Consider the following 23111-nt stretch of genomic DNA (forward strand, 5'->3'; position numbering starts at 1 on the left):
CTGGATGTGCCTTCCTCTGGCAATCAAATTAGGAATCCTCCTTCAGAGGTTTCTGACAGGTGCATCTCAACATTTGTAATGAGATCTGGTCCACAGCACATTTTCAGTGTTGAAATATTGACTGTGGCCATGTTCTGCTTATTTCCTGCTTGCAATTTGATCCAAACTTCACCTCCTCTAGTGTTAACTCAGTTTACTTGAATATTGAAGGGATACGCTGGCAAAATATGAAAGGATTCAATGAAGATGCTTAAGTTATGCTATTATACAAGTAGATATGGGCCAGTGTGTGTTAACTCCCATAAAAGTAAGGTACTCTGAGTGATGAAGGGCACAATTAATGCCACAGAATACAAGATGGAATCTACTGTAAACTCAAATTTGTAACACTGGCCAAAAGTGAAATATTACTGAAATAAAGGTATACCTAATTATTTTTGAATAATTAGAATTTGTATAAACACAGAGACATATCTCAAGGTGTTTCATAGATGAGAAGGAGTTGAGGTGAGATCTAAGGAAGATGATTTAAGGAATGGTCCAAGAGTTAGGCTTTGAAGGGAAGGAGAAAGTTCACAAGGAGGAGGGATTTGTGAAGGGATTTCAAGCCTGCAAACTAGTGATGAAGAAATGCCTTACTGCTTTGTTTGTAAAGGGTTTTTTTTTACAGGAGAAGGAGGATTTTGTGAGATGAAAAGCTTTATGGAGCTCATTGTGAGTGAGGGTGGGACAGTGCAGAATACAATACAGATGTTATATTTCTCGATGGGTTGCAGACATATAGGGTAGAGTTCAGGAGATTCAGAGAAATTGCATCTGGACTTGATGTAGGCATGGATGAGAGTTTTGGCTGTGATTGGACTGAGGTCAAGATGGAGGTACGTGGTATCAAGGCAGTTTCCATCCCATTATTTACATATCCTTAATTTACTCAACAGTCACTTGGTAGTACAGAACTTGAGTATTGCTGAAAAAAGGAGATACATGTTGTTGAAGCTTTTTGTCTTGCACTCATCAGGACAATTCGCAAGATACCAAATTATGATGGGAACAACATTTTATACTCCGTGAGAAGAGAGCGCTTATTGGTTGATAAGTTGAGTCCAACTGGTAGAGGCATTGCCATGGAGAATGGACCAGTCAATTGATAACTGACATTTAACTGTTAAGCTTTGTTTAAATTCAGGCCAGGAAGATTGTTTCTGATTGGTCAAGGCATTGCACTGGGGAATGCACAAGGGAATGGCTGTTGCTAATTTGGTTTAGTTGAAAAAGGTACAATGTGTGTACATGTTCCTTTTGTCTGCAAAGAGCAGGGCCCTGTGTGTGAATATATGTTGCTTGCAGCACGTGCAAGTGAACCATATTGCAAGCCCAATTGATAGTATTAAGTTGATTGTCAGCGTAATTTCTAACACACTCAGGATCGTTTAGCAAATGTTGTCCAACCGCGGGGTCACATCCAATGTTGGATAATTGTTTCTTCAATTATCAATTAACTGGTGCATTCTCCATGGCAATGCTTCTACAAATCAGAGTCCACTTGCCAACCAATCAGCACTCTCCTCTCATGCAGTATAAAATATTCCCATTATAATTTGGTATCTTGCGAATTGCCCTGATGAGTGCAAGATGAAAAGCTTCGACAATATGTGCCTCCTTTAATCAACAATAGATAAGTAATCTTGATTTGGAAATAGTCCCTTTCGGCTTTGATAAAAATACTCCAAGTTGAAAAATACAAGTTGAACTTGTTTTCTACCCACAAGAAACCTTAAGCAATTAGTGAGCAGATTGTGGTGATGCTTTTAAAGCTTGTAGAATAACGTTGCTTCTCTGCTTATAAATTCATCAGTATAATTTTTTAAAAATCTAAACTTCTTTAATTCCTTGCAAACTAGCAAAAATTATGCTTGCATCAAGAAGCATCTTGAACTCGAGCACACCAGTGCTAAGAAGAATGGATACTATAGATACAAGCTTGTTATTCAGCTTGGACAGTAAGTGCAAAATTAGAGAAGACAAAAAGAACATTAGCAGACTTCAATCAACACTTGATTTTAGAAGTAGTTTTATTAACATTGAAAAGTTATGCATAAGTGGTACATATTCCCAACTGGGCAATTGATCCAGTCAGAATTAATATTTTTCTAAAATAACTGGGTGAATATTTGGTTGAGAATGGGATTGAAGGCTAGCAGTGGAGAGACATAGTATTTAATTATGTGAAGTGTGATGGAGCCAATTTTCCCACCGTTCGAACCCCATGTATTCCCAGTACACCAAAAGTTGAACAAAACACTCAAGAAATGGTCTGACTATGCCACTGTATAGTTTTAATATGATATCTTCTGATTTATACTTTACTGATCCAGCAATATCATTCACCATTCTATTTGCTTTGAGCAGAGCTGCTGCACCGACATATAAGCTAAATTTTTCTTGCCCATTTTAGCCAGTTGAGTATAGTATACGTCAACTGTATATCTCTTTCATTTTCATCTATAACAATTTTTACATCATTCATTACACACCTGGAGCATCCATTATTCCTTCCAAATTGCAATACCTTGCATTTGTTTATAACTAATTCTATTGTTCCCCTACAGATGTTATTTAACTCATTTTATAGGTTCTCTGCTACTTCCTCCTATCCAACTGTTCCACCCCTTCCTAATTTAGAATCATTTACAAATTTGACCAGTTTTCATTCGATTTCTGAATCCAAATTCTAAAAATATATTAGGAACAGTAGCCGTAGAGCTTTACATTTTTGGATGTTTTGCCTGTGTTTATATAAGTCATTATGAGATAGAGTTCATGATGGTGGAAATTGTATGCAGTCTGTTGGAAGAAATGGACTTGATGGACAAAGCAGTCTTATCTCATTCCATGCCAACATATGTAACAATAAGTGGTGAACAGTTTCATGTGATTGTCTTAAATTAACATCACTGAGGCTGCTGCCACTTATATTTTGGTGTTCCCCTTTAATGCTGTATTTTTCATTACATTGTGGTTTTATTATTTCTGTTATGTGAGTTATCCTGATAAGAATCTGGCACAATGGCTGTGAGTGAGAAGGAATGCCTGCCAAAAAAGGAATAATTGTATGGGAGAAAGCAGCACAGTGACTCATGTTTTTATTAGATCTGTGCTAAGAACCAGAAATAACTTGGTGTCTGATTTTTCAGAGTGTGGTAAGATGTTTTCTTCAGATAAGATTCTGGAATATTCACTTATAGATGTAAAAAAATTCAAATGAGAGACAACAGTGATTACTTATTTCACATGTTGATGTCAGGCTGTAGGCAAGCCTTAATCTTCATTCCTATGTGCACAGATTCACAGCAAGCTGATGCCTCACAGGGAAACCCATTGATGTGAAATTAACATTCTTATACAAGTTAATTTTTTTCCCTAAATTTGCCCCTTTTTCTGTCCTTCTCAGCTGAAGGCACTGAGGTTTGCTAAGGCATGCTACCAAATGCACTGGTGCCAAACTAACCTGCACCCATCTCTGGCTATTGATTGTAGACTGCTGGTCTAAGCAAAGTAGCTCAATGTAAACCTGTCATTTGAACTCCATCCTAGAAGGTTGTCCTTCAAAAGGGTTAGAATAATAAAATGATGCACAGAAGGAGGCCATTCAGCTCTTCATGCCTGTGCTGGTTCATTGAAAGAACTTTACAATTAGTCTCATTTGCCTGCTTTCTCATCAAATTCCTACAATTTCTTTCCTTTCAAAACTTTATCCAATTCCCTTTTGAAAGTTATTATTGAAACTGTTTCCACCATTCTTTCAGGCAGTGCATTCCATATCATAACAACACCTTAAAGAGAAAAAAAACCTCATCTCCCTTTTGTTTCTTTGGCTGATTACCTTAAAGCTGTGTCCTATCGATATGGATTCACCTGCCACTATAAGCATCATCATCTTATTTACTCTATCAAAACTTTCCATAATTTTGAATACCTCTGTAAAATCTCCCCTTAACCTTTTCTGCTGCAAGGAAAACAACTCCAGCTTAGTTAACCTCCACATAACCAAAGTTATGTATAGTTAAAATATTCCCATTTAGTTCTGATGAAGGAGGGAAATCTGAAAATCAGAACCTGTCTTTTCTTTCTTTACGACAGATTCTTTTTTTAATTCATTCACGGGTTGTGGGCTTTGCTGGCTGACAGGCCAGATGACTGACCTGCTCGGGATTTCATTCATCTTAAATTTTTATTTCAAATATCATTCCCTTTTTCTAAGAAAAGGAGAAGGATTAGCATTGAATCACCCCTTAGTTAACACCCCAGATAGTTAACATCCTAATCGAGCAGGCTATACATGATTTATAAGGAGCAGCTTGTCTGCCAAGGACCACAAGTGTTGGAGACGGGAACAGCAAATGTCTGCCAGATTGAATAAGTACAGTTACCTAATGGCATTTCATGTGAACAGGGATTACAGTGCAAATGGCAATAAGAGGTGCCCAAAGCTGTAGGGGAATTAATCCACAGATATCGAATATTGTTTGGCAGCTGCCAAGAAAATAAAAATTAACCCACTAAGAGTCAGTCAAATAATTATTTATATGGTACCATTCCAGTAAATAACCCACAAAAAAAACATTGGCCCTGCTCATAGGCACAGCTCATGTTTTCACCTTCAATTATCAGTCAAAGAATCACTGAGACTGAGACTTAGTACCGGTCATTACCGAATGACCTGCAACTACATGTGAAGAACTGTCAGGACAATAAACATTAATTCTTTTGCTTGGCTGCCATTCCAAGCCGATTGCTGAGGAAAACTACTCCCCAGTTTGGAATGTATGTGATGAATGGGACACCATCAAAGATACTATGAAATACCCAAAGCCTCTGTATTTAATTGACAATAGCATATGAAAACCATCCTTTCATTCCAACAGAAACAAGTCACAGACTCACTACTTTATATACAGTTCCCGGTCCATATACAATGGCAGCAACCAGGCTTGCTTTCAGTGAGTTCCAGAACTATCATTTTGCATTGGGGTGCAAATATTAGCTGAGCTGTGTAATATAATTCACCCCCCACCACTGCCCCCCAGTTGACAGAAAGCAATTGGAAATAAAAATGATTGTAACTCTTTACTACTACCAGTGGAACTTGAAACACAAAAAATATACTTTTGTTGAACCCACATTGGAACCATCCTACAGATTGTTCTCATGAAACCCGTAAATCATCCAGCTGGAGTGCTCAGTTCCGTGGATTTAGGAGGATAAGGATCCAGTGAGGCAGGTTTCCCATCAAGTTGGCAGCATGCCATCCCACTGTAGCCAGGCACCACAAACTATGAAGGAAGCGCCAGAGAGTAGACCGCAGCCACTGTGGTGTCAGATATGACTTCAGCTGTTACAGGAACATTGCATGAGCTTCCACCCAGGGACTCAAAGCCATCCCAGCAGGTTGTATTGCCCAGTCTCAGATCATGAAAGAAAAACAAAAATCTCATTTAATTATGATAGCATTAGCACTAAACCTAACCTTGTCCTCCCCAGCATTCATAAATCTTTCAGCAGGAGTCTTTGGGTAGCAATAAGGAATAGGAATCTGAGCATAATCTTTCATATTTCTGAGGTTAAGAGGCCCCTTCTACCATGCTGGTTGAGATCAACAACTTCAGGGCAGACTGATCATTGAATTTGTGACTTTCCTAAAGTACATGACTCAGTTTCACACTGGGCAGTGCCCTTACCAAAATCAGGGAGGTACAAAAATAAGTAGCTCGTGCGCCAACGTGAGGTCGCTCTGGACCTCCCTGCTCACTATTGATGAACGGGCACCTAGCTGGGATACTGGGTGCTTCAATCATCTCCCACACTGGCACTGACCACCTGAGGTGCCTGTGTGAGGGCTTGCAGGTCTGATCACAGCCCCAGGAACCCCTGATTCTGTCCCTGAAGCTGCATCTCCATGAAAGTCGCCACTTTCTCAATGGAGGGAGCAATGCGCTTGGCCATGATGCTCCTGCTCCAAATAGACTCCTCCACAACAGAGACCATGACACCCATACTCTCATGGATCTCTGCCAGATCCTTCTGTACATCCCGCTGGACATCCAGCATCTGCTGCTTAATGGACAACTCCAGAGGATCGTCACCTGCTTTCTACTCAGCATCGTCCTGGTTTCCAGAAACCCTCCAACTGCCGGCGCCCTGGGCACTCTCTGCCTCCACCTGCACCTCAGGCGAGCGTGAAGTGCCCTCACCACTGTGCACTGACATTCTAGCCAAAGATCTAACCCCCACCGAGGTGCTGGTATTTGTGCTGGTGCCTGGTTCAGAGATTGGGTGTGACGTAGGTGCAGTCCTCTGGTGTCAGGGGTGGCTCTTCAGGGTCCTGTGAGCAAGTGCCTGCTGGTAAATCCAAGGGAGAACAAGGACATGTTATTAGTTTAAGTCATCACACTGTCACTGTGCATGCCAGGCACCCTGGTGACACAATAGAGATCTGCATCATGGTGCCATCATCTTTCAATGATCAATGGGGACTCCAGTTTTGAGGCTCCCATCAATGAAGAGACTACACCAGAATGTTTGCACCATCCAAAATTCTCCACAACATGGTCTATATGGAGCAGGAGCACTGCGTTGACCAATGGCCAAGAGCACTGCACCCTCCATTGCACTCTTACCTTCGCCTGAAACCCACGACACCCAGCTTCTCCACAACGGCTGTGCAAGATGCGTGGCAGCTCTTCAGCTCAAATCTGGTCAATATTAAGAGGTTTGGAGGGTGGAGGGCCTTCACCTGTCCATGACCTTTCAATGTGGTAATGGCTCATCTTCTCCTGAAAGGACACAGGAGCATTGATTAGTCCACTCTCTACCTGCAGCTCCATTGCAGCCTGGCCCACCCGAGGAACACCTCGCAGGGCACATCTGAGTCATGGCCCTCGAGCCACAGTGCACTCAGCACAAGCAGTCAGGGCTCATCCCCTTGGCCAGCTCCAGCGTCATTGATAGTTGGCACTCAGACTCCAACACCTCTGAGTTCCACGGGAGAGGGCCATTCTTAATACTTTAGACACTGATCCATGCCAACACAGTACTCACCCTTAATGAACGCAGCAGGTCGTTGAACTTTTTGCGACACTGCACCCACATATGCCGCACAACATTGTGGCTGCTGGCCTCAGCTGCCACCTCCTCCCAAGCTTTTTTTGTCTGGTGTGGTGGCCTCCTCCTTCCATCTCTGGGGATGAGGGTGTCCCTCCTGGCAGCCACCTCCTCCAGGAGGACCGCGAGGCACTTGTCTGAGAAACAAGGGGCCAAGTGCTCATCTGACTTGCCCTCCTGCCTGGCGTGTCCAGCCGCTGTTGAGGCCATAGCTTCACTCTCCAGAACGCAGAATATATGATTCTTCCCTGGCAGCCTTCATGGAGCTGCCTGTGTCTTTTTTAAACCGCCCGCCATGTCACCATTGGTCCCGGTGCCCAATAGGCCCCTCCTGACCACTGGGAAGATGCATTTCGCACTGGGTGGGCGTTAATTGGCCAGTCAGCGTGAAATTGTGCTCATGGGCCGATCGCGGTCGGGGACCTGTTTCCCGACGGCTCCAGGGTCCACCTGGAGCATGCGTGCAGCAGGGGTGAAAGTCAGGCCATAGTCTCTTGTTATATTAGCAATTTCATTTCAGTATCAGGTGGCTGAGGTGTATTAATGCAGCAGTGCCAATGTAATTCAGGAATTACGTCAAGGATCTGTTTCCTACCCCTGCTTGCACTGAAGGAAGAAGTGTATAACCCACTCTAATAAGGGTTTTGCATTGCTTGGCCTGAGTAGAGGAAGCTGTCTTCTGCATCTACACCTAACCTGGATGTGCTTAATGTGCCAGCAACCACAGTTCCCAAATACCAGAATGCATTTAGAAAATATGTAATGGAAATCACAGATAATGTTCCATTCCCCTGGACTAACATTCTGCATCTTGATTACATCAGTCATATTTCTTAGCGTTGAAGCTGTATCGAAGTCTTCCTGTATATTGATATTTTAAAAGTTATAGAGTTTATTAGTGCAGAACTTAATTGGTTTCTGTTGTAATAATGCACTTGTTTTGGATTAGTTGCTTCTGCTGGTTAAAACATTATCCTTTCCTTTCTGCAGTCTGAGTTTGAAGCTTGTGTAACATGAAGAAATGATACGCTATACTTTTTGATATTTGTGCTGAACTAAATTACAGAAGTCTGGGCAGTTTCAACATTCCATTCTAAACTAGCAGCCTCTCTTAGGAAGGATACTTGACTTGCTAGTGCAGGAAAAGGATATGACATGTGGATGCAATAAGAGCTCCCTTTTGAGGTTACAGATTAGATTGTTGCAACTTTATCCTGCATCAATTCTTTATCTGAAAATGGTAGTACTCACACTTAAGTGCAAAATAATTATTTCACCAGCATTGAGATCACTCACCTTCATGAAGATTAAATTACTTTAAAAATACCTTGTTTGATTTGAAAACTCTCTAATTTATTAAACTGTTTTTCAGGGTTTGAAATCTCGGAGTATCAGAAGAGACAAGCTGCAATGACTGTAAGGAAAGTCAGCAAACAAAAAGGTGAGTGTGTATTCTTGCACTTGACTTTCATTCTACAGGCAGTATTGCAGAAGCGGATTTAACTGCTGAGGTAAGAAAACAGATAGAACAGCACCTCTGATGGCCCAGTGAGCAAAGGCACTAAACCATACTGTTCAGAAGATCCCAGCAGGTTTAATTCCTGGTTGGTTCCAATTTCGCTGGGACTGAAACCAGATCATGTGTGAAGTGGTTGGGCATTGATTTAAAACAAGATCAGGCTCGACCTCGGTGTCCACAGTTCTTGAATAGTTTTCCTATCTCACTGTAGAAGAGATGCTAGAGGGCGACAATTGTACAACAGCAGAATCACAGAATTTTAACGGCACAAAGGAGGCCATTCGGCCCATCGTATCTGCACCGGTTCTCCAAATGAGTATTATGACTTGGTGCCATTGCCCTGCCTTTTCCCTGTGCCCCTGCACATTGTTCCTATTCAAATAATCATCCAATGCCCTCTTAAATGCCTCAATTGAACCCACCTCCACCACACTTCCAGGCAGTGCAATTCAGACACAAACCACTCGTTGTGTGAAAAAGTTTTTTTCTCATGTCACATTTGCATCTTAGAAGCTATCAAAAGAGTGGTTGGAAATTTTGGAGAAAAAATACAATAGTTTTAGTCACTGGAATGAGAAGTCTGAGATACTAAGATGAGGGGCCAGATTTTCATCTCCAAATGGAGGAGAGAATGGAGGAGAATTCTCCTCCAAAATAAGATGTCCTCTGCCTTGCTGATCCCATGCCATTTTTGTGTGATCATTTCATGGGTTGGGAAGGCAAAACACACATACACTTCTTTTGAGGTCATGGTCCCCATTGTGAGGATCACAGGAAATTTGTATTTTCTCCTGCACACTATTTTTCTGTAATGGTGCAGGTTTTTAGAAATCCTAAAAAAACACATTTCCTTGGAAAGGTCATGACCACTCCTCCTGCTGAGGAGTTGGGAACATTCTGACAGGTAAGTGTAAAATGTTTTAACATCTTCAAATGTTACTATTAGATACTGTATTTTAATGCAGATATGTTTTTAATGCAGTGATTCATCATAGGGATCTGTGCTGCAAAGGTAAATTCACCCTTATATTGATAACTATTGTGAAAGTGTTATCATGCATTCCAATAGTTTTCCAATTGTCAAAAGTGCCATAATACATTGAAAAAGTAAAAGAACAATGTCTTGTCGGCCTTTGCTGTCATGTTTTGTGCTGTGATTTAAATGAACTGACAGCTCTAGGGTTAAGAAAAATCCTGTTTTTGGAAGTTGTAAAAAAACTCTGCAACTGCTCCCCTTCATTGATTGGCAGGCACCTGGCTTTGAAATAGAAATGGGGCATCATTCTGTTCTGTCAGTTTCAGTCAAAGTAGTTGGAAGCTTTTGTTGTGGCAGCTGTAGCCATTATGAATGCTTGACTGGGTTTCAAAAGATCTAATGGTTTTAGCTCAGCTGGTGGCCTAATGATCCAAGAATGATTGACAATTTTAAAGGCTGTAATAGCAAAATATGCCTTTTATGCAGTTTCTTATTTGTTTACAAACCTAATTGTTACTTAAAGGGTTATTTTTTTGACACTGGAGTAAATTTTTGTCTTTACAGTATCAATGATAGTGCATTTGAATTCAGGGGTTTACTAGATTGAGAGGGGTTTAATTTTTTCCCAAAGGTTTTAAAATAGTCCCCATTGCTATTGCATGGCTCCTGAGGGCCACACGTAGTAGATACTGGATGAGTGGTGTTGGAGGATACATGAGGGGCATGAAGGTGGCATGGGATGGCATGGTGCATCTAAAGGGACATAGGTTGACATTGGGGATCTGAGGTGGCATAAGTGTCATGGCGGTGGGTGGGGAGTGGCAAGGGTGATCTAAGAGGACAAGGGGTGGCATATGGGGTGGGTAAGGGGCGAGCTTTAAGGGGCCTTTAAACGATGTTGGGAGTTGGGCTGCTATGTTGGATAGCCAAGGCTGACCTCTGCATCCACACTCCTCATGCATTCGATTATGCTCGCAAAATGCACTGCGAACTGTGTGAAAAGACAAAAATCCTGCAAAGTCACACATGGGTGAGTGAATTTTGGAAGACTCAAAAGTGTGCATGTTGGGTTTTAATGAGGCTTAACAAAAATCTGGCCTGAGGTATAATTTTCCAGCTTTGTGACGACAGAGGAAGTTTCATGTATATGTTGAAAATGCAGTGTTCACTGCACATAATTTTCTGACTATTACTAATCAAAACATAATGTGCAGTGCATGCCAAAACTTCTTATACTCTTATGAACAGAATACTATTCATGTATTGGTTGCCTACAGTGTCCTAAACCAAAATATTCCAAAAAATACCCAAGGATTTAAGGCAAATGTGCACAATAGCAAACTAAAATTACCCTAATGGCTTGTCCATTTAAGGTAGTTGAACTGAACAGAGCAAGAGCAACTCAGGCTTAACTGACAGTCTATGATGAATTAGCTGTTTTTGGCTGAGGTAGCAGCACGGTCATTATAACCTGCCTCAGTGCCTCTATGATAGGACAGCCAGAAATCAACTGAGGTTTCTGCTTCTGATTACTATTCAGGACCCCTATGCGCAGTGGATATCAGTTTTTTTTGTGGTGATATCTATGCCTGACACACAAGGGCTGGATTGCCCCTGCCAGTAGATTTGAAGGAGGGGGGTATATGTAAGATCCAGTGGCTGTCCTTCCTATCACCTACCTACCTGCCCCTGACTTGTCTGAAATTTTATAGGAGGAGGGGGCGACATTGGGTGGCCCATCCACCCTTGGGCTTATTGAAGCCCTTAAGTAACCAATTAATGGCCACTGTCAGCCCATTGAAAGTTGCCCTTCCCCAATTAATTACTTTTACTCCGGATTGCTCTTTGCCCTTTTCCATAGCTAACCTAAACATTATGGCCAGGGTTTTGCAGCCCCTCCCGCCTGATGGGGTCTTACGGTTCCGCTGAACTGAATGGAGATTTAAAACAAAAACAGAATTATCTGGAAAAACTCAGCAGGTCTGGCAGCATCGGCGGAGAAGAACCAAGTTGACGTTTCGAGTCCTCATGACCCTTCAACAGAACTAAGTAAAAATAGGAGAGGGATTAAATATAAGCTGGTTTAAGGTGGGGGGGAGGTGGGGGGTGGTTGTAGGGACAAGCAAGCAGTGATAGGAGCAGATAATCAAAAAATGTCACAGACAAAAGAACAAAGAGGTGTTGAAGGTGGTGATATTATCTAAAAGAATGCGCTAATTAAGAATGGATGGCAGGACACGCAAGGTACAGCTCTAGTGGGGGATGGGGTGAAATAAGACTAAAGGGGCATAAAAGTTATAGATTTAAAAATAATGGAAATAGGTGGGAAAAGAAAAATCTATATAAGTTATTGGAAAAAACAAAAGGGAAGGGGAAGAAACGGAAAGTGGGTGGGAATGGAGGAGGGAGTTCAAGATCTAAAGTTGAGCAACACCTGCCCCTTCACTTCCTCTCTCCTCACCATCTAAGGGCCCAAACACTCCTTTCAAGTGAAGCAGCATTTCACTTGCATTTCCCCCAACTTAGTCTACTGCATTGGTTGCTCCCAATGAGGTCTCCTCTATATTGGAGAGACCAAACGTAAACTGGGCGATCGCTTTGCAGAATATCTTCGGTCTGTCTGCAAGAATGACCCAGACATCCCTGTCGCTTGCCATTTTAACACTCCACCCTGCTCTCTTGCCCACACTTCTGTCCTTGGCTTGCTGCATTGTTCGAGTAAAGCTTAATGCAAACTGGAGGAACAGCACCTCATCTTCCGACTAGGCGCTTTACAGCCTTCCGGACTGAATATTGAGTTCAACAACTCCCTCCTCCATCCCCACCCCCTTTCCGTTTCTTCCCCTTCCCTTTTGTTTTTTCCAATAATTTATATAGATTTTTCTTTTCCCACCTATTTCCATTATTTTTAAATCTATATCTTTTATGCCCTTTTAGTCTTATTTCACCCCACCCCCACTAGAGCTGTACCTTGCGTGTCCTGCCATCCATTCTTAATGAACACATTCTTTTAGATAATATCACCACCTTCAACACCTCTTTGTTCTTTTGTCTGTGACATCTTTTGATTATCTGCTCCTATCACTGCTTGCTTGTCCCTACAACCACCCCCCACCCACTTCTCTCCTCCCACCCCCCCCCACCTTAAACCAGCTTATATTTCATCCCTCTCCTATTTTTACTTAGTTCTGTTGAAGGGTCATGAGGACTCAAAACGTCAACTTGGTTCTTCTCCGCCGATGCTGCCAGACCTGCTGAGTTTTTCCAGATAATTCTGTTTTTGTTTTGGATTTCCAGCATCCGCAGTTTTTTGTTTTTATGAATGGAGATTTAAATGGCTCGTCACATCCGCTGGGGTGAGTCACGCCCTGGGGCCGTAAAATCCTGGCCTATGATTCTCTGATCAGTGTCCCCTAAATATTTTTGGCCCCTCTAGGATATCCTCTCTCGAGCACAATTATATTCTCCTTGGATCAATACTACTACTCCTCCTCCTTTAATCTTTCCTTCACTATCTTTCCTGAACATCTTGTTTTCAAGAATATTCAGTACAGGGTCCTGCCATTTTTTGAACCAGGTCTCCATTATCACCAAGACATATTATTCTTACATGGCTCCCTGTGCCTGCTGCTCACCAATCTTATTTACTACGCACTGTGGCTTAAATTTTCAGCTCATGAGCAGGCGCGATTGGTGGGCCGGGGATCGGCCAGGAAACGGACCGCTGACTATGATCGGTCCCCGACTGCCATTTCACGCAATTAATGGCCAGCCAGCATGAAGCACGCGCTGAAAAGCTCAGCACCGCCAGGGTGGGGGTGGGGGGGGTGGGGGGCAGGAGCGGGTGAGCGATGACATCAACCCGGGCGCAGGCAAGTGAGAGAGAGCTGCCTCAGGGAGCTGCGGACCCAAAAACCATGAAATAAAGTTCTGAAAATCAGAAAATAAAATGTCCAAGCATCATAATCAGGCATCTGAACATATAGATGATAAAAATGCTGTCCACAGATTTTTATTTTATTTCATAACAGAAACCTCATCCCGCCCTTGGATGAGGTTTGATGAAAAATGTAAAGGCCATTTGGCTGATTCGCCCATCCACCAACCGTTAGGTTGGACGGGCTACAAAAAATAAGACAATTGCTCTATTAATGGGCTTAATTGCCCTCTTAATTGTTGACAGGCACACTGCTGACTTTTGCGCGCGCCCGCCAAGCGAAATATCATGCGAGCATGTGATGATGTCGGGATGCTTGCCCGACATCATCTCGCGCAATTTCACACCTGATCGGGTCCGGCACATGCCCACCCAGTCAACATAAGATTCAGCCCCATGTGTTCACATACTGTGTTCTTCACTGGGAGGGTGGTGAATTTTTGGAATTCTCTGCTCCAGAGGGCTGTGGAGGCTCAGTCATATCAAGACTGAGATTGATAGATGTCTATATACTTAAAATAACAAGGGATATGGGGATAGTGCAGGGTAATGGTTTTGAAGTAGAAGATCAGCCATGGGGGCAGAGGGGCTTGAAGGGCTGAATGGCCTACTCCTGGTCCTATTTCTTATGTTCTTATACATGCACAGTAAACTCAATTTAGGCCTTATTGTACTTCCTCTTAGTCTGAACCAGCTGTGGTGCCATAGACTTGGCTTTGGCTGTAGGAACTATCAGTCACAGAATCACAGAATCTCTACAGTGCAGAAGGAGGCAACTGTCGAGTCTGCACTGGCTCTCTGAAAGAGCATTCTACCTAGTCCCATTCCCCTGGCATATCTCATAACCTCTTACATTCTTTCTTTTCAGATAGCCATCCAATTTCCTTTTGAATACCTCAATGCCTCCATCACCCTTTCAGGAAGTTCATTCCAGATTCCAACTGCTCTCTGGGTGAAAAAAAATCCTCACATCACTTTTACTCATATACAATATGCTTTATTAACTGCTCTCTCAACACACTCTGCCATTTTCAATGACTTATGTAAATATACACCCCTCTGGTCCCTCTGTTCCTGCACCTCCTTTAGAGATTTTCCCTTTATGTTGTATTGTCTCTCCATATTCTTCTTGCCAAATTGAATCATCCCATACTTCTTTGTATTGAACTTCATCTGCCACTTGTCTGCCCAATCCACCAACATGTCTATATCCTTTTGAAATTCAAGACTATCCTCATCACAGTTGGCAATATTTCAAATCTTAGTATCATCTGCAAATTTTGAAATCATGCTCTGAACACCACAGTCCAGGTCACTAATATATATCAGGAAGAGCAGAGGTCCCAACACTGACCCCTGGGGAACTCCACTACACATCTCCCTCCAGTCTTAAAAAAATCCATTAACCACTACTCTTTGTTTCCTGTCAATCAGCCAATTTCTTATCCAAGTGCCTACTCTCCTTTTATTTCATAAGCTAGAATTTTGCTCACAAGTCTTTTGTGTGGCAATCTTTCAAATGCCGTTTGAAAATCCATATACAGCACATCAACAGTGTTGCCCTTATCAACCTTCTCTGTTACCTCCACAAAAAAACTCCAGCAAGTTAGTTAAGCATGATTTTCCCTTAATTAATTCATGCAGGCTTTCCTTTATTATCCCCCACTTGTCTAGGTGACTACTGATTTTGTCTCAAACTATAGTTTCCAGAAGATTCCCCACCACTGCAGTCAAACTGACTGGTCTATAGTTGCCGGCTTTATCCTTGAACCCCTTTTTGAACAACAGCATAACACTCACAATTCTCCACTGCTCTGGTACCACCCCTGTATCTAAGGAGGACTGGAAGATGATCATTAGTGCCTCTGCAATTCCCACCCTCACTTCCCTCAGTACCCTTGGATGCATCTCATCCAGTCCTGGTACCCAATTTTAAGTAAAGATAGCCTTTCTAAAACCTCCTCCTTCTGAATTGTAAATTTTTCTAGCGTACCAGTAACCTCCTCTCTCACCTCAGCCTGGGTAGCATCTTCTTCCTTTGTAAAGACAGATGCAAAGTACTCATTTAATACCTCCACTATTTCTCCTGCCTCCACATGCTAGTCCCCTTCTTTATCCCTAATCGGCCCTACTTTTTCTTTTACTGCCCTTTTATTATTTATATGTTTATAAATGTATATGTCTATATGTTTATAGAAGACATTTTATACTAGCTGCCAGTTTCTTTTCATTCTCATTCCTTGCTTTTCTTATTAACTTTTTCACTTCCCCTCTGGTCCTTTTATATTCATTCTGATTCTTCATTGTATTTTCTACTTGACATCTGTCATACGTGCACTTCTTCCTTTTCATCTTCACCTCCATCTCTCTTGTCATCCAGGGCCCTATGGATTTACTTGTGCTATCTTTCCTCTTCAAGGAAATATACCTTGACATTGCCTGCAATACTTTTTCTTTGAAGATAACCCACTGTTTAGCCACTGTCTTTTCTGCCAACATTTGATTCCAACTCACACCGCTCAGATATATTCTCATCAAAGTTGGCTTTCCTCAATTAATTATCCCTGCTCTGGATTGTTCCTTGTCCTTTTCCATGGCTAACCTAAACCTTATGATACAATGGCCACTGCCCCCTAAATGCTCTCCCACTGATAGTTGATCCATTTGGGCCAAGTCATTCCCTAGAACCCGGTCCAACAGTGCCTGCCCTCTTGTTGGACTGGAAAAAATTACCTTGAATACATTTCAGGAACTCTTGCCTCTCTTGTCCCTTTTTACTATTCCTATCCTAGGCTATATTTGGATAATTGAAGTCCCCATTATGATTACTCTATGGGTAGAATTTTCGTGTCAGCGAGCGGGGGCGGGGCTGCTCACCGACGCGCAAAATGACGCGTGGTGACATCGAGCGGGTGTCCAGACATCACCGCGCATCATTTAGATTTTCATTTCAGCTGGCGGGCGGCCGGTCTGTTAAAAACTAATTGAAATGATTAAATGAGCTGCCCGTCTAACCTTAAGGTTGGCGGGCAGGTGAACAGGCCAGGCGGCCTTCACATGTTTCATGGAACCTCATCCATGGGTGGGATGAGGTTTCATTAAGTGTTTAAAAATTCAATAAAAATTTGATTGACATGTCCCAGCTCATGTAACACTCCCACGAGGGGATATGTTTTAAAAGTTTTTAATTTCTTTATTTAGATGTTAAAAACTTAAGCAAATGTGCCTCAGGGAGATTTCTGCGCTCTTTTGCGTACATACGGAAAGAGCGCAGGCCCCGACTCGGAATCTCCACCTTCCCTGCCCGCACAGGGAGTGCTCAGCGCTTCCGGGCGAGCATCACAGTGGGTGGGTCTTAATCGGGGACGCCGATCAGGTTTGCGCCCAACCCCGCACAATCCCCCCGACGGGGGGAAATTTCTGCCTTATAATTCTTGCACCCCTCTGTAATTTCTTTGCAGATTTGTTTCTCCACATCCCTTCCGCTAGTTGGTGGTCTATATATTATACCGATCAATGTTATTGTGTCTTTTTCATTCCTTGCCTCTAGCCAGAGAGATTCTGTCCTTGACCCCGCTGGAACATCCTCTTTCTCCAGTACTGTAAAGCCATCTTTAACCAGTGCTGCCACTAACCCCATGACTTTTCTTCCTTTCCTGTCTCTCCTAAACACTTTGATCCCAGGAATATTTGACACCCAGTCCTGCCCTTGTTTGAGCCAGGTCTCTGTTATAGCAATAATATCATAATTCCATTTCTCAACCTGTGTCATTCACCAATCATATGAACCACACTCCATGCATTCACATACATGCACATTATCCCTGATTTAGGCTTTTTTACTTTCCCCTTTACTCTGACCCCATCTAATGATTTACCAGTACCTACACAAATTCTATCAAACTCTCCAAGTATTCTATCTACCTTGATACTACTCTCTGATATATCCTCCTTATCAGTTAATATTTCTCTACTTCCCACTGCCTGTTCTTCTCTCCACTCTGAATTTCCCCTCAGGTTCCCATGCCCCATCAGTTTAAACCCTCCCCAACAACACTAGCAAGCCTCCCTGCGAGGGCATTAGTCCTAGTGCTGTTAAGGTCCCACTGCCCCAGAACCAGTCCCAATGCCTCAGAAAACTAAAGCTCTCCCTCCTGCTCCATTTCTTCAGCTATGTGTTGAACTACTCAATCTTCCTATTCTTATGCTCAATAGGGTGTGGCACCGGGACTAATCCTGAGATTCCTGCTCTTGAGGACCTGCTTTTTAATGCCTTCCTAACTCCCTAAACTCTGCTTTCAGGGCCTCATCCCTTTTCCAACTCATGTCATTAGTCCCAATGCAGACCATGACCTCTAGTTGTTCACCCTCTCCCAAAAGAACGTCCTTCAGCCACTCTGTAACATCCTTACCCTGGCATCAGGGAGGCAACATACCATCCTGGAGTCATGTCTACAGTCATAGAAATGCCTGTCTGCTCCCCTAACTATGGAATCCCCTACCATGATAGCACTTCCACTCTTCCTCCTCCCTTCCTGTGCAGCTGAGCTACCCATGGTACCACGAACTTAGCTCTTGCTACATTCCTCTAAGGAACCATTTCGCTCATCAGTATCCAAAATGGAAAAAATGGTTAGAGAACAAGATAGCCTCTGGAGACTCCTGCACTACTTGTCTGTTTCTTTTAGATACTCTGGCAGTCACCAATTCACTCTTTGCCTGTGTACCTCCTAGCTGTGGGGTGACCACCTCTCTAAATGCACTAGCCACATAATTCTCAGCCTTGTAGATGCACCACAGTGACTCTAGCCGTCGCTCAAGTTCCGCAACTTAGAGCTTAAGTTTCTGCAGTTGGCGATACTTCCTGCAGATGCGGTCATTGAGGGCACTTTGTGGCCTGCATAAAGGCATGACTTCCTATATCCTGCAGGATACACATTCCACGTGCCTGAGCAACACTGATATACCATAAATTTTATATAATGTGTTTACTACAGTCGGGCATAATATAATAACTCACCTGTCACTCATCAATCATCTCCTCTGTGCTGAGTCAGGAAAGGCCTATACTTACCAACCAATCAACTTATAGGACTCCTGTGAAATCACTTTTAGATTTTTACCTGCAAACTCCCAGCTCTCTCTCTCTGCTGCTTTATGGGACCTCTGTCTCTCTCCAAACTCCCAATGCTCTATGGGCTGTCTTATGTTGTTTAGTTAGCTTAATTTACTTACTTCCTGAATTAACTTAGAACAATTCTTATGCACACCACACCCTATCTCCTATGCACTGAATTCCCACATGAACCTAATTCGCTATTCAGTTGGTCTCCATCTCACTCAGGCTTAGTCGCCTGTCTTCTTACGCACCCCATAAAGATTATGCAGTTTGAGAAGCCTGTCTCTTTTATAGACCCTCTGATGAGTCACTGGCTGGTTTAGCTTCCTTCTATAGTAATTAAGACCAATTGAACCAATCATCGGTATTAATATTGTTTGGAGAGCAAAATCCACTCAGTGGACTTCTCCACTACCTGCCAGGACTGTCTGGTGGTCACTAGTCCCTTCTTTGCTTGCTGCGGGGTGACCACATTCAGAAAGGTGCTATTCTTCTAGCTTTCAGCATTACAGTTGTACTGCAGTGATACCAGCTGCTACTCAAGCTCCGAAACCCAGAGTTCGAGCTCCTCTAACTGCTGACACTTCCTGTACATATGGTTGTCCAAGACATGAGAGGTTTCCTGGAATACATGGAAGAGAATGTGCACTCCATAGGACTGCAGATCCCTGCATTTCCTCTATTCATTGGACTAAATAAATTTCATAGAAATAAACAAAAGCCTTATAAAAGACTTGAAAAAACAAACTCTCTCTTAATTGTGCTGATGATATTTGCAATTTTTTTTACCCTGCTCCCTGATGCTCATACTCATTCCGTTCTCCTGTGCCAGGGAAACACCTTCAACACATGCTCCTCATATCTGGGCTCTCCAGACAACCAATCACCCACCTGCTGCCCTATTGTTCTCTCCTTGAGTTTATTAATTGATTTGCTCTCCCAGTGTTCTCTCTGACACCCACTGACTCCCCCGAGGCTCATTCTCTCTCTGTCCCTCACTGATTCCTGACCAAGCTCTCTCTCTGTCCTTCTCTTTCTGCCTGCCACTGACTCCCACAGGCTCATTCTCTCTCTGTCTCCCTGTGACTTCTGATCAAGCTCTCTCTCTCTCTCTGTCTGTGTGCCTCTCTCTCTCTCTCTGTCTCCCACTGATTCCTGATCAGTCTCTCTCTGTCTCTCTCATTCTGCATCCCACTGACTCCCACAGGCTCATTCTCTCTCTGTCTCCCTGTGACTCCTGATCAAGCTCACTCTCTCCCTCTCTATTTGTCTCTCTCTCACTGTCTCTGTCTCCCTGTGATTCCTGATCAAACTTCACTCTCTCTCCCTGTTTGTCTCTCTCTCTCTCTCTCTGTCTCTGTCTCCCTGAGAGTCCTGATCAAGCTCACTCTCTCTTCCTGTTTGTCTCTCTCTCTCTGTCCCTGTCTCCCCGTGATTCCTGATCAAGCTTCACTCTTTTTCTATCTCTGGCCGAAATTTTCCCAGATTTTCACTAAGTGCGGTAGCAGGCGGGTAAATGGAGTCCTACCTGCTGACTAAAATGGTGGGTTTTCAGGCTGTATCGTCCCGAGGCTGCCTCATTATTTATCACTTCCGCAAAACATGCCGTTTCCATGGTGGGCAGGCTCTCATTCGCCCGCTCGCCATCACCCCGCCACTGCGATTCACCGGCAGCCAACTTTAAAAGGCAGCCGCCAGCAAAGCGCTCATCATCACCAGCTCACCACTGCTGCTCGGGAGACATGGCCAGCAAAGGAAAAAAGACTGCAGCCCCCCCGCTTCAACGGCAGATCCCTCGAGTGATGGCTGGATGCCGTGAAGGTCGGCTGGAATGTGCTCTACCCTGCTCTTGCCGCAGAATGGGCAGTAAAGTCACCAACCTGGCTTGGGAGGTGGTGGCTTCAGTGGTCAGTGCGAATGCCCTGCAGAGGAGGACAGCTACCAAGCGCAAAAGGATGAATGATCTCCTCTGTTCCGCCAGGGTAAGTCACTCTTTTCATCACTCCCAATTCACACACTCACAAACCCGTCACACGTCCACAGGGCCCTCACTCACTGCCAGTGCAAGGGACATCACCATTCACTCTCACACACACCTGAATTGTCCTCATCCCATCCATGGGACCGCTCACCCCCCACACAGGCCAGGCAAACTTATCACCTGGCCCGGCAGGCCAGATGGCCTCCCCATCTCTATCCAGGCAGGACAAGCTGGCTCACAACAGGAGGGAAAGGTCGCAAACAGGTGGAGGAATATTGGACATTAAAGTCCTGAAAGAATTCGAAAACAGCCATCTAGCTGCCCGGCGATGACCAGAACTGGTTCTGTGCTGACGGTGAGGTCAGCGCTGCTCTACCAAGTGAGGATCCAGCAGTGCAACATCCATCAGATAACCACACTGTGAGTGATGTGTCCTGTTTCAGAGACCACTGCCAGGCACTAATTATCTCCACTTGCTTTCACAGGCATATCTGCCAAACAGCCAACAGAGTCCATGACCTAGGGCCTCCAATCAAACTCCGAAGAAACCTCTGAAGAGGAATCTGAAGGCACCCTCCCTGAAGACCCGTCACAGCGCTCACTCACACCCTCCACCAGAGTAGGCAAACACCTCAGTGGGACCTAGCTTTAAAGCAGCCTCGGGATCACAATCTGATGAGCACATGGCACATTCTGATCCACAGCAGGCAGAGGCGGGGACTTCCCAGGTCCCTGGCATTCGGAGGACTGCTGGACCCAGACGTTGCTAAGTCCGAGTCAGACGGGGAGCCTCTGGACTCAGTCATGTCACAGTTGCTGGAGCTGCAAAGGCAAGCTCGGGAACATCAGGGAGGGATGTCCACTGCACTCCCCAGATTGCAAGGCACGATGGAGGAATTTGTCTGTCTTCAGGCTGAGGTGATAGCACTGGCATGCCAATGCACCGAGGTTGACACTGGCAGGATGTCACTCCTACACTGCTGCATGGGCTTAACTCCATGATTGATGCCAAAGTTGGCCTCCAACAATGTGTATGCGAGAGGGGTGCTGGGCAGCTCGATCTCACTCCCCTCCGCTCACAGAGTCAACCAGGAGCCCCTGGGCACCCATAGGGAGGAGGATCAGCTCTGGGGCCATCCACACAGGCGACTCTGGGAGTGACTGGCACATTCGAATCCCCTCTTCCTGTGATCTCCGCAGCTCCAGCTTCACAGGCCGAGGAGGGTGCCACTGCCACACAGCAGGACCCCAAAAGCAGGCAGGGACCCCCCAAGTCTTGGCCATCTAGAGGATGCCTGCCAAAGACATCACAAACAGGGCACCACAGTCAGCAGGCTACCTCCACTCTGCTATGGATGTCCGGGGAGCACCAACACGTAGCAGCAGGGTTAGGGAAGTTAAGTAAAAGTAGTTGCACAGCCTGGGCATGGGTGTTGATCACTTGTACACACTGCTCACTATTGCCAATAAACTCCTAAGAATGTCTCCCTGCCTGTGGCTCCTTTTTCTGAAGAACAGTGTTCTTGTCACTCAGGTGTGAAACCTTTCTGCACAAGATAAAAAGCAGGTGCCTCAGTCCAGGGCCTCTTCCCTGTGCTCTGTGAAACCTTCAGATCAAAGTGATGGTCCAACTTCACACTCGCTGGAAACATTACCGGTGCCTGCACCTTGGCAGTGCTGGTCATTGCTGCCAAGGTATAATGGGCAAGTGCCACAGAGTTCTCTCATACTCTCTGTGTACTCTCAGCACCTTTAAGGTGGGGCTGGCCCCCATCACAGCAGCAACTGAGACAACTGATGCTGTGCACCAGCTCCTGAAGGGCTGAGGTGCTGAAGGCAGACACAGCATCAGATGTGTCTAACCTTTCATGGCTGTGACTCACTGAGATGGTCCTGACAGGAATCAGACATTCTCAGAGGCCATGTGAAGATCTATGAAGTGTCCGCACTACATGTTGTCATCACCCTCCTGCGATTGAGCGACTATTAGGGCCTTCACAGCATCTCCATGACAGGAGCATTCTCTCAGAGGGTATTGCTGCTGCCATGAGCCAGACTGGAGTCAAACATTCACAACTACAATGTGAGGATCTATGGGAAAACCTAATTGCATGACGTTATCATCCTCCACAAATCTGGCAACCATGAGAGCCTCCCAAGCGTGCCAGCCTCATCTAGCCAATGCAAAAGCCTCATCCCCATCATTGTCACCACCGAGGACCCCCCGATCCTTATCCCCATTGGCATCCTCCTCATCCAAGGACACCTCCAGCTCCTCCGTTTCCCCCTCAGCCAGCTCGTCTCATTGTTGAAGCGCCAGGTTGTAAAGTGTGCAGCAGACAATGACAATGTGTGACACCCTCTGCGGACTGTATTGCAGGGCTCTACCAGACCAGTCCAGGGACTGGAACAACACCT

The 23111-nt window shown here is 44.4% G+C and overlaps 1 protein-coding gene across 1 annotated transcript in view; it reads left to right on the plus strand.

Annotated features, from left to right (window-relative positions):
* arhgef9a (Cdc42 guanine nucleotide exchange factor (GEF) 9a) overlaps positions 1 to 23111 on the plus strand; it is a 222333-nt gene that overhangs the window by 190193 nt on the left and 9029 nt on the right. The window contains exon 9 of the mRNA XM_041196400.1: positions 8534 to 8602. Coding sequence (XP_041052334.1) covers positions 8534 to 8602 — 69 coding nt within the window. The remainder of the gene's footprint in view (positions 1 to 8533; positions 8603 to 23111) is intronic.

Source organism: Carcharodon carcharias, chromosome 9, assembly GCF_017639515.1.
Source record: "Carcharodon carcharias isolate sCarCar2 chromosome 9, sCarCar2.pri, whole genome shotgun sequence".
NCBI lineage: Eukaryota > Metazoa > Chordata > Chondrichthyes > Lamniformes > Lamnidae > Carcharodon > Carcharodon carcharias.